The 12,108-nt window shown below is 61.4% G+C and overlaps 1 protein-coding gene across 3 annotated transcripts; it reads right to left on the reverse strand.

Moving 5' to 3' along the window:
• Positions 1-575: 575 nt before the first annotated feature.
• Positions 576-11,227, reverse strand: WDR18 (WD repeat domain 18). 3 transcript variants are annotated; one of them, XM_057541302.1, is made up of 11 exons: positions 10,409-11,227; positions 9,084-9,194; positions 7,794-7,927; positions 7,370-7,511; positions 6,732-6,875; positions 6,579-6,643; positions 6,371-6,495; positions 5,980-6,146; positions 5,220-5,288; positions 4,858-4,985; positions 576-4,664 (listed from the first exon to the last, which is right to left on the reverse strand). In XM_057541302.1, the coding sequence occupies exons 1-11, from the start codon at positions 10,934-10,936 to the stop codon at positions 4,592-4,594; spliced, it is 1,686 nt and encodes a 561-aa protein (XP_057397285.1). In that variant the 5' UTR covers positions 10,937-11,227; the 3' UTR covers positions 576-4,591. The 3 variants fall into 3 exon arrangements, with proteins under 3 accessions (XP_057397285.1, XP_057397287.1, XP_057397286.1); XM_057541304.1 differs by having other exon boundaries at positions 4,820-4,985; positions 10,409-11,014; XM_057541303.1 differs by having other exon boundaries at positions 576-4,985; positions 10,409-11,006.
• Between the last annotated feature and the right edge of the window lie 881 nt (positions 11,228-12,108).

The raw sequence follows: 12,108 nt of genomic DNA on the forward strand, positions 1-12,108 counted from the left end.
AGGCGTGGGTCCCACTACGCAGGGCGGGAAATTGAGGCTCAGATGGCCACAGCAGGCGGGGTTTGGGGTGGGGTGTGGAATCGAACCACTGCTCCTCCTGGCTCTGTGCCCACTCTACAGATGAGGAAGCCGACGTTAGCAGCAGGGAGGGATTTTGCATCAAGACCGGTGCCCACACTCACCCCTGGATCCCTCCCTCATCCCCCCTCCAGCCTGGCAACGGTTCCCATTTCTCAGTCAGGGAAACTAAGGCCCACAAGGGGTCAGTGTGCGTCCATAGTCACCCAGCTGCACCCTCCTCCTCCAGGGAGCAGCGTCTACCCAGACCAACCCGTCCACGTGCTCTACCATCGTTGGCGCCCCAGGGAAACTGAAGCCGACTTGTCTGATGGGAACGTGTGGGGAAGGTCTCCTGCCCTCCAGCTGCGGGCAGACAACTTGAGCCAGAGAATTCCTCTTCACCCTTCAAGACCCAGTGCCAAATGCCCCTGCTGGAAAAACTTTACTAGCTTGTCACCCAGAAAGATTCAGAACGCCCCCGTCATCCCTGCCTACATGAACTCCATCACACGCCATCGTCTTTTTGTCCCTTTATTTGCTTTATTCAGTGGCCAGCTCTGGGAGACAGGGGCGGGTCTGGCTCGTTAACTGCTGTCTCCAGTGCTTGCACACAGCAGGCACTCTATAATTGCTTGTTGCTTTGAGCAACTGCTCAGACAAGGACGCGTGGTTACATCACTCTCCGCTGCCCCGGAACCTTCCTCAGCTCCCCGCCACCTACCAATCCCCCAGCCTCTTCCTACATTCTCTGGGCCTCCCCAAGACAAATGCCATGGAGACCTTCTTGTGGCCCTGGCCTGTGGGAGGCGCTCAATAACCACCGGTCAAGTAAGGGCCCAGGAGCACCCTGCGTGGAATTCTCCCATCCCAGGTTGGGGAGTGGAGAAAGCCAGGCTTCTCCCCAGACCCCGCAGGGCACAGGGAAGCAGCTGCGCATGAACATTCCAGCTCTAAGGAACGCGTCTACACTCAGTTGATTTTTTTCACGCACAAGAAACCATCTCCTTTTGGAGCCAGTGTTAGAGACGCAGGGGACAAACTCCATTAGATGAAGAAAAATGCAAGTACCGGCCAGCAGCATGAATAGAATTTTGAGGTGACTAATGAGAGCTGGGTGGCTGGCTTCCAGGTGACAAGGCCACCTCATCCAGCCACCTGGCCAGGCATCCCAGGACAGGGAGGGTCATACCAGGGAGCACCCACCCCCCGCCACTGTTCTGGGTGAGGTGCCAGGTTAAGAAGTGTCCTCAGGGACCACCTGGGCCTCACCCCACCCTGGGGTAAGTTCCCTATGCCAGCATGAGTCCCCAGAAACGGACCCATGCTGGGGAGGGGATACCTCCTCACCCTAATGTGGCCCTCAGCAGTCAGTCAGTCAGTCAGTCAGTCAGTCAACAAACATTACTGGCTGCTGGTTCTGGTAGGTACGCGAGCACCCGACAGCGCCTTGGGCCCCCCTGGGACTCACGGGGTAACCCCCTGAAGCCGCCCCATCTCGGGCCCTGCTGTTACACCTCACCTTCCCCCAAGGCCCACTACTTGCATGACCTGTGCTGGGCACCCTGGCCTCTGCGCCTCAGCTCCCAGCTTTTTTTTTTCAAGTTTTTTGTTTTGATGTGGACCATTTTTAAAGTCTTTATTAAATTGTTACAATATTGCTTCTATTTTATGTTTTGGTTTTTTGGCCCCGAGGCACGTGGGACCTTAGCTCCCCGACCAGGGATCAAACCGGCAGCCCCTGCATTGGAAGGCGGAGTCTCAACCACTGGACCACCAGGGAAGTCCCTCAGCTCCCATCTTTACAAGCTCAATGGTAGTAGCTCTGACCTCCCAGCTACCGTGCACATCAAACAAGTGGACACAGGCAAGGTTTTTTCCTTAACTGTGGTAAAATATACATAATGTAAAGTTCACCGTTTTAATCATTTTTAAGTGCACAGCTCGGTGGCATTAAGCACAATCACATTCTGCAGCCTTCCCACCATCACCTCTAGAACTTTCTCATCTTCCCAAACTGAAGCTCTGTCCCTGTGAAACCCTGACTCCCCACCCCCTCCCCCAGCCCCTGGCCCCCACCATCTACTTCCTGTCTCTGTGGATCTGATTCCCCCAGGGACCCTCTGTGAGTGGAATCAGACAGTATCTGTCCTGTGTCTGGCTTCTCTCACTGAGCATCATGCCCTCAAGGTTCATCCCTGTTGTAGCAGGTGTCAGAATCTCCTTCCTTTTTAAGGCTGAATAATATTCCCTTGTGTGGTTGGACCATACTCTGTTTATCACCTGTCAATGGCCACTTGGGTTGTCTCCACCTTTTGGCTGTTGTGAATCACACTGCTATGAACACGAGCGTGCAAACATCTCGAGTCTCTTGCTTTAATTTCTTTGGAGGATGCACTCAGGAGGGGGATTGCTGGAGCATATGTTGATTCCACATGTAACTTTTTGATGACCCTCAAGGCTATTGGCCACAGCGGCTGTACTATTTCACCTTCCCACCAGCAGTGCAGAAGGGCTCAGATTTCTCCATCGCCTCCTGACACGTTTTGTTTCTTAAATAACAGCTGTCCTGGTGTGTGAGAGGCGGTATGTCACTGCGGTTCACATAAACTCAGCGCACATGCAGGACTCATCTGTGAATGCTGGGTGCCGCCTGCACCTGCCCCTCTGGCAGTGATGGCCCAGGATTCAGGGTCAAATTGTGCTTCTACAGATTCTTAGACAGGACAATAACAGCGGCATTGCTGGCCGTGTGCCTGGCACCTGTCACACACCTGCTCAGCTGCACACCAGCTCCTGAAGGCTCCTCGCAGGCCGAGGAGGTGTGTGTTCCCTTTTACAGATGACACCGAGCCTCAGGGCCAGGTGTGGCTTGCCCAGGGCCATGTGGGGATTTCAGGGAAAGAGGTAAACGGGCTCCAGCCTTCACGGCCCACCAGCGACCTTCTCCGCAACCAGCTCCCGCCAACCGACCTCCTGTGAACTCTCTCGGCATGGCCCGTGGAAAGGGGACAGGAGACCTTGCAGGCCCGCAAGGACAGGTGGCAGGGACAGCGCGGGCAAAGACGGTTGCGTGTCAACTGGAGGATCTTCCCAGGCCCAGCCAGGCACCCCCCTTCAGGGCCAAGTCATCAAAGTGACAGCCCCAGGGGTGGGGACCCCACCCAGGGGTGCCTACCCTCACCCCAGCCATGGGTGTGGCAGATGAGCCAGGAGGAACCCCAGGACCCAAGGCGGCAGCTGAGGGTCCAGGGCAATGAGAACAATACCCCTGCTCCCCAGGGAAAAACCCAGAACCTGGGAGGTGGCTGCCAGACATTGGCCGATCCCCAGCCTGTCTCCTGGCCACCTGCCAGCTCTTGCCTGGGACTCCACAAGACAAACAGCAACACTGGGGCCTCAAAACCTGGCCTCTCCTTCCAAGCCACTGAATCACGGGGCGAGTGCAGACAGCTGGGGGCGTGGGGCAGCGTCCCAGGCAGAGGGCAGCAGGCCTCAGGCTCAGCATCAGGGCTGCCAGGGACCCTCACCAGGGCCAGGGCCTGGGGACGCAGGGCCCAGGCAGGTGAGGTGGCCCTTGGCCCCAGGGGAATCTCAGCCAAATTCTGAGGCCCTCTCCTAATCTTCCAGACCCTCTGGAAACCAAGGGGGTGAGAACGGACTGGGTGCAGACTGCAGACAAGAAAACAGCCCTGGGTGCTCTGGGGAGGAGGGCGCAGCTCCGACCTCCAGCTCTGCTCTGATGAGCTGCCTTGCGACCCACTCCCCCACCCCGCCTCACTTCTTGGGATCCACCAGGGGCCCAGGGGCTGCACCTACAATGTGGACCCTATCAGCCAGCAGGACTCCTCACCTGGCAGCTTCCTGGGCAAGGTGGGCCATGAGGGTGGGTGCAGAGCCCCAGCGGGGATGCCCACTAGCTAAAGACATGAACCAGGAGCTAGCCCCCGGCCGAGGTCATTACAGCACCTGCTAAGTCTTGTGGATTTTCTGGACCATTAAGCAGACTGTCATTTGGGGGCAGCTTTCTGGAAGGTTCCATGGGCAGCCTGAGGGCCCACCTCTCGGCTGGGCTCCAGGTGCCAGCTGGTGGTGTCCCTGTCTCCCCTTGGCAGTGGGGGTGGGGGTGGGGCCTGGCCTCCCTCCGGCCCCTGACACCAAGAAGGTTCTGGTCAAGATGACCCTGGCCCAGAATTGGCTGCCACCCCAGAGCCAGCTGCCCTGACCCAGGTTGGGGGGACGGGACCAGTGTGACTGCACTGTTGTCCCGGAGTCACTCCTGCCCCTGGGGACCTCGTCCTGCAGCTCCCAGAATGTCCCTGTCCCGTCCCACGGGTGGCATGGCCTCTGGGTCATGGAAAGGCACTGGGGCGGCAGGTGAGTGAAGAGGTGAGAACCCAGGCTTCTCGACGCTAGATCTGAAACTCGGACCCTGTGATGGCTACGGTGAGGTCCCTGAAGCAGGTCCCGCCACCGGGGTCCTGAGCCCAGCGTGGGCACAAGGAGGCCGAGAGGCAGGATTTCAGGTCTTTTGTTAGACACGGCACAGCACCAACACGACATGGCAGGTCACGGGAGGACAGCAGGTCAACACTGGACCACAGCCCCTGGTGGGCAAATCCAAATGATAGGACGCCGGCAGAGAATGGGCTCGGGGCTTGGGCCTCGGGCCTCGGGGTCTGCCAGCCAGTCGGGAGGGTCCTGGGGGGAGCCCAGGGGGCAGGTCCGGGTGTGGGTCCGGGCTGCACACACGCGCACTCACTGGGCCTCACTTGGCCGGGGTCGGGTACACGCGCTCACTTGGCTGGCCGAGTGATGATGCGCGTGGAGAAGTCGAATAGGTCGCGGTTGATCTTGCGCAGGTTCCGCACCTCGTCCTCCAGCTCTGCCACGCGGATCCGCAGCTGGTCCTGGCCACCCAGCACGTTCTGGGGGAGGGGCGGCAGAGTGCTCAGAGCGGGAGGGGGCCTCAGACATCCCACCGGCAGGCAGCGGGGCGGGGCTGGCACTGAGGGCCACTGTCCCCACCGTCCATGACGGAGGGTGGGGCGGGGGCACGTCCCTTCCAACCCACAGCCCAGGCCCCCTGCCGCCCTTCCCTCCGGACAAGCCCCCATCTTGGGCCCCGCCCCTCCCCCATCTTGGGGCCTCTCCCCGCCCACCTTCTCCAACGTGCTGCACATCACCCGGTGCAGCTGTTCCAGCCGCTCCAGGTAGCTGGGCTCTGACCCCTGGAACAGACGGGGTCGCGTTAGCCAGCCACTCCCATCAAGCCTCGAGGGACGAGCAGCCCCACAGTCGGCTAGAGCCTCCAGCCCTGGGAGGGCCCACCCGCCCGGTGAGATGGACCCTGCTGCTGCCCAGAGGCCATCCGTCTCCCGCTGGACCCCGTCTGGGCACGCTGCCCTGGGCCAGCAGCCCGGAGCCTGGCACAGCCATCCATCAGGCCGCCGGGAGGGGCATGGACAGCCCCGAAGGCTCGTGTGACTCCGAGGCACAGAGACAGCAGACAGAGCCCGGCCTCAGTGTGCAAGGCTGGCCACGCTGAGGACAGGCAGGGAGGGGCCCCGGGGGCCTGGAGGGGCAGGCAGGCCGTCATGGAAGGGGGTCCCATGGGCACTGGGGCTGTGAGCTCTCCCGCCACCCAGCTGGAGAAGGTGGCTGCACGTGCACAACCTCTGGGTCCTGATCGGCCCCTGGAACAACACCCTGTGCGTGGCCCGCTCCCTCTCTGGAAGGTTCCAGGGCTTCCTGAGGTCAGGGACCAGCCATCAGGCTGGCCTTAACGACAAGGGCAAAGAAGCCTCTTCAGCACAGGAGAACGGGGAAGGTCCCCACCAGGACCCGACCCAAGGGCACCCAGAGCCACACCGCAGAGGCTGAGGCCCAAGGGTGGGGGTCCCAGCTGAGGGTGAGACATACCTGCTGGTGGAGGCCCAGGCGCAGCGTGAGGGCCCCGTGGCGCGGCTCATCCCCATGCTCCGTGCCCAGCAGGTGCTTGTTGAAGTGGGGCAAGGGCAGGCTGGGCCTGAAGTCGGAGCTCAGCATGCTGATGGGCGCCAGCATGATGCAGGCGTTGGTCACGGGGCCTGGGGCGGGCAAGCGGCGATCGGGACCCACCTTCAATGGGTCCGGGCTCCCACCCTCCGCTCCTCCAGCCACCCACCTGGCCCTGACACTCCCACGCATTCCCGTCCGCACCCTCCACGAGGCAAACCCTGGGTCCTTGCTCCAGCCCCGGGCTCCCCGCGGTGTGGACGAAAGGGCAAGGCCCCCCGGGCCCAGGGCCTCCAGGAGGGCTGCACGCGCCCACCTTTGAGAGCCACCGTCCTGAGGCACTGCTGGCTCTGCACATCCCAGAGGCGCACCGTCTCGTCGTGGGAGCCCGAGAGTAGCACGCTGCCGTCCGTGGACACTGACAGGCAGGTCACCTGGTTCCTGGGGACAGACAGGTCACCTGATGCCCGGGGGAGGGTGGCACAATGACCCCCCCCACCTCCTGGTCGACCCCGTCCCCGTACCTGTGCCCTCTGAACACCTTCCCGTGGTCCTGCTCCGGCTGGAAGCTCTTCTCTCTCTGCCCGGGCTGTGGAAGTGGGAGGGCCGGTGAGCACAGGGCACGGCTGCGTCTCAGCCCCAAGCCGCGCACCCCCCGGCCCCCCACGCCCACTCACCCAGGTGCAGAGGTCGACCTGGAAGATGGAGCCGTCACTGCCACCGCAGAACATGTGATGCTCAGCCAGGTCCATGGTCACGGCCATGATGCTCACGTCGAAGAGCACAGACAGCAGCAGCTCGCCGGAGGAGATCTCCCACAGCTGCGGGCGGGGGCGAGGGCGGGGGCATGGGTCTGAGAGCGGCTGCGCCCGGCCGGGAGACTCTGGACGCCACAGAAACCTCAGACAGCAGCTGTCACCACGGGGGTCTTGGGGGTTCAGGGACCTGGTTCTCACGCTGGGACCCCTCGCCACCACCGGCTTCAGTTACTGCAGCCCCCAGGCCACCACCAGGTCAGCCCTGGACTGCCCCAACCAGGGACGAAGACCTGAGGACTCCCTCAAATCCCCTGAGGCTTGGCCAGGAGCTGCCAGGTGCAGTGGTCAAGTGGGAATTTCCAAGCCGACACAGGCCTGGGCTGCCCCCCCCCCACGACCCCGGACGTCCTTGAGGCCGAAGGCAGCGGGGGATTAAGAGCTGTCGGGACCCACCAACCAGCGGGAGGAGATGATGCTCTGGCTCCCATGGGCCAGGAACCCGCCAGCCGCCGGGCTCAGCTCACAGATCCACTGCAGGGGTCAGGGCAGGGCCCTACCTTCACTGTCTGGTCCAGCGAGGCGGTGGCCACCCGGGCCAGGGGCCCACCAAAGCCGCAGTGCAGGTCTGTGATGGGGAGGGTGTGGCGAGACCACACGTGCCGGGGTCCGGGGGTCCGGGAGGGGTCTGCCTGCAGCACGCTTGGGGGTGGGGGAGGAGCCGGATCTCAGCAGGGAGGGCGGCCCACATCTCGACGCCTTTATAGCCTGTCTCCGGGCAGTAACCAGGCCCCCTCACCCGAATAAAAGTCCTGGGTAGCTGCCCAGGGCCCCGTCCCCCTGGCACCAGCCTACCTGGCCCGGAGCCCCTTCCCACCCCGGGGCCTGGCCTCTCTGCACAGCAGGCTCCCCGCCCTCGTGGTTAAGGCCTTGCCCGGCCAGAGACCACAGCCGGATGGGGAGCCGCCAGGGCCAGGGCTCTACCTGCAGAGGCTCCAAGCCAGCACCAGGCAGTCCTTGCCCCCCGAGACGAAGTGGCTGCTGTCCCCCGTGAACTGCAGGCACGACACGTCCTGGTAGTGGCGGCTCAGGATGACCAGAAGGTTCCCCGTGGAAACCTGGGGAGGCGGAAGGGCACCGGGTCACGGGGAGCCCTGGGGGAGGGCCCGCCCCAGGCCCCCTGCACCAGGGCTTGGCCTGCGGCTCTGAAGTGAACAGGGAGGCTGGGGGGTCATGCCCCCTTGGGTCCTGCCAGCACCTGTTCCCACCCTATCCCCAGTGAGATAACACAGCCCCAGGGAAGGTGTGAGCGAGGGGACAAGGCCGAGGGGGGCTGGTGAGGGAAGGTCTCTCCAGGATCGGCTGGACCCAGGGCTGATCCTTGCAGGCACAGCTGCAAGTCACCATCTTCCGAGCTGGCTGGCGGGGGGCACAGATGCTGCCGTGGGTTGAACTGTGTCCCCCAGACACACGTGTCCACGCCCAACCTCCGGAACCTGTGACCTCCCTTGAACAGGACATAATCTCTGAAGACGTAATCAATTCAGATGAGGTGACGTGGGAGTGAGGTGGCCACTGTCTCTGTAAGAGGAACACCTGGACACAGACACAGCCGCTCACCCCCCGCAAAAGGAAGGACAGAGGCTACACACAGAGGAGGATACAGGCGTCAGAAAGCCCCCAGCCTGCATGCCAGCCTTCAGTCGGCCCCGTGGGGCGCCCCCTCGTGGCCACAGCTCACGCTGGCCAGGAATTCTCCAAGAGGGTGGGGAGCCAGGACCACACAGTGTCCCCCATCAAGGAGGCCAACCACCTGAGACGTCTGCTGATAGCGGACAGGCCGCTGACGTCTGCCCACACCCCCTGCACCAGCTTGGCAGCGAGCAGAGGAAGGATTTCTACCACAGGGCGACCTGCCTCCGTTTCTCTCCCTGCGCCTGAGCAAGGCCTCTTAGTTTCAGAATCACATACTGAAGTTTAAGAGCCCCGGGGTGAGATTACCAGCTCCCTCTCGTCTCTTCAGGCCTCGGACAGTCCACAGAGAACAGTCAGTTCTCTTTGCTGATCTCTGGGGCAGCCAGGAAGGTCGTTTTGCTGGTGCCGAGGTCAGGAAAGGCCTTATCTTGTTGCCTCAGATCCTGCACTGTCTACGCAGGAAGTCAGGTGAGCTTCCCCCCCAAACGTAACAGACTGTCGATGACAACTGGGTCAGTGATCTCAGCTGGCAGCCCGCGAGCTGAGACCGCCACCCCGGTTCTGTGCTCCTATGCTCACCTCCCACAGGTATATGCTCTCTGCGATCCCTGCCAGAACGTAGAGGCCGTTGGGCGACGTGGTGAGACAGGTGACCGGTCCGGGGCACATGATCTTCTGCTGAAGCTGGTCCTAGACAAAGAAGAAGCTTCTGAGTTTCATGCCTGATGGGGGAGCAGGGGGAAGTGAGGCAAGTGGGAGGGGCACCCAGACAGCTGGTAAGTCCAGGAGGACTAGAAAGAGGAGTTGGGGACAGAGGTGGTTTGACCAAATCCATGGTTCAGGAACGGGGGTATTTGCTCCAGCTGAGGCTTTGCAGGGCGGGGGTGGAGGTGGAGGCCTGTGGATTCTCCTGAAAAGCAAGACAGCACCGCGACTTCCCGTGCTCCCAGCTCCCAGTGCCGGGGAAGGGGGGGGAGGGGCCAGGTTTGGTCCCCAGGGAACTAGATCTCGCATGCCCCAACTAAAGATCCCGCACGCGGCAACGAAGATCCCATCTGCCACAACTAAGACCTGGCGCAGCCAACTAAACGAATAAATAAATAAATATTAAAAAAAAAAAAAAAAGGCAAGACAGTGCCTCTCTGGACTGGGGGTCAGAGGAACCGTCTGGCCACTAGGCTTTCGCCCCAGTCCTGCATCCCCTGAAGTCTCGCCTGGGACCTTGAGCGTCAGTTTCTAAATGTCTAAAATGGAACAACTTCTCGAGTTTGTGTGTGGACCACACCAGGCAGAGCCAGAACACAGAGCTTGCCGAAAGAGATGTCAGCTGGCAAAAACAGGTGGCGAGCAGCTTCAAGGGCTGCATTTTGAAATTTCTGTAGGAGAAACCGTGGGCCCTAATGGCAAAAAATAAGCGTCTTTTTAGAGGTGATAAATACACGAATCTCCGGGCTCCCCTTCAGCGGGCTCCCCCAGGCCTTGGACCTTCACCCTCCAAGCCCACGATACCCACGGAACCCCTAAGGCAAACTCCTTTCAATTACACTTCCCGCCCCACGCCGGCTCCAGCGCAGGGCCCCCAAGGGACCCACACCCAGCTCTCCTTGTGCGCGTGCGCACCGCTGGCTGCCCAGAGGCCCGCCCGCCACACCTCCAAGCTGCAGCCCACCCTCAGCTCGGCGCGTGCGCGCAGCGCCCTAACCGCTGCTACCGACGCCGGGCGCGCGGCTCCCTACCTCCCACAAAAAGCCCCCAGACCCGCGCGTGCGCAGAGCATCCTAACAGGATTCCCCACTTCCCACCGGGGTTCAGGGCCCGTGCGGCCCCCACCGCCCCCTCTTCCGACCCCAGGCCCGTGCGCCCCGCGCATCCCGCCAACGGCGCCCGGGCGCGCGCCGCCGAACCTTCCTCTGTAGCTCCCAGGCGCTGATGTAGTTCTTGCCCAGCTGCGCCGCCAGCAAGTACTCGCCATTGAGCAGCGCCAGGCCGCGAGGCCCGGCCTGGCCGCCGCGGTATGTGAGCAGATTGGCGCCCGAGTGCAGCTCCCACACGACGCAACTCCACAGCTGGGCCGCCGAGTCGGTACACACGGCCACCTCCATGGGCGCCGCCATCTTTCCTTCTCCACCGCCCCGGACATGTGTCATCACCAGCGAGACGCGGGTGACTGCGCCGTGCCGGCTAGAGCGGTGCCCACGTTGCCCGGCTCCTAGCGGCTGGCCGACCCGAGCGTGCGCACAGGACTCGGGGAGGGGGCCGCCCTGTGAATCAGGTGGGCTCTTCTTTCCCGCTCCGCGGAGAATTAAGGGGGCGCACCGCCTGGTTAGAGATCTTGGAAGGAGATTTCTTCCAAAAATAGATGGAGAAACCAAGGCCGAGAGTCTCCTGAGAGCAGTTAGTAGCTTCAGAGCCTGGAGGTCTGGCTTGGCCATTTCCAGTGGGCGCTTTTGGTCAAGCACTCAACCTCTCGGATGATGATGATGATGATTTTTAACGTGCAGATATTGAATACCGACCTCACAGGCCCGAATGAGACATTGTACGTAAAACAGACTACGCACCTAACATAACAGGTAGCTGATGTTCAAAACGTAGTTAGACGCATGTTCACGGATCCATCGTCCGCCTCCCCCTGGACCTCTCTTCTTCGGGGGCCACAAAATCCACATTTTTATTTCGGCAACTTGGTGCGGGTCGAACAAGTCGCGAGCTCTCTCTGCGGAGCACCCAACAATCTCGCGTCAGCGCTGCCGGCCGCAGGCCACGTCTACAAACAGTGCATTTTAAAATGTGGTATTAGTTGTTAACCTTTGAAAAGGGGGAATTTCGCTCAGGAGTCGCGGTCTCATGGCTGTCCTGGGTGGCGTACCCACAAGCAACGTTGGGGAGACTGGGTGCGGGGTGCGTCCCCCAGCCCCGCTCTGCCATCCGAGAGGGGATGGTGGAGAGGAGAGCGGAGGAGCGGCCTTCCTGGAGGAGGAACGGCGCCCGGAGCCTGGGGCTCCGCAGCCCCAGGCCCGGCCGCCAGGTGGCAGGCTCGAGCCACCGACCGGGATGCCGGTCGGAGTTGCTCCCAGCCCAGGGGCCACCGCAAGACGCAGCAACCGGGAGGAGGGGCGTCAGGGGGGACTTGCCTGAATTGGAGGAGGGGCTTCCCAGAGCAGGTGTCCTTAGAGCGGGAACTAACAACCTGAAGAGAAAGAGGGGCAGAGGTGCGTGCAAAGGCTCTGAGGCAGATCATGGAGGGGGAAGCTGGATATGGGGACCTGGATTTTATTTTATCCCCGGCGGAGGGTGGGGGGAGGTCATGTGAAACTGAAGAACTTTTGTAAATTGAGGAGAGCTGGGTGTCCAAACCTCCAGAAGCTGCCAAAAGGGGACACTGAGGCAAGGACCATCTAGTCCAAAGACAGATGGGAGCTAGAACCAACTGTTCCTGATTTCCACCCCCAGAACCGGCTGATGCTCCCTCCCTGGTTCCTCAAACTTTTTTCCTTTTTTTCTTACTGTGAATAAGAAAAATGAAACACTTTGAATGCTAGTTTACATTTTTCAGATACTGTTTTCGCAAAACCACATCTTTCTTTGAATCCTGAATCCTGGG

The sequence above is a fragment of the Balaenoptera acutorostrata genome, chromosome 2 (genome assembly GCF_949987535.1).
Source record: "Balaenoptera acutorostrata chromosome 2, mBalAcu1.1, whole genome shotgun sequence".
Classification (NCBI taxonomy): Eukaryota; Metazoa; Chordata; class Mammalia; order Artiodactyla; family Balaenopteridae; genus Balaenoptera; species Balaenoptera acutorostrata.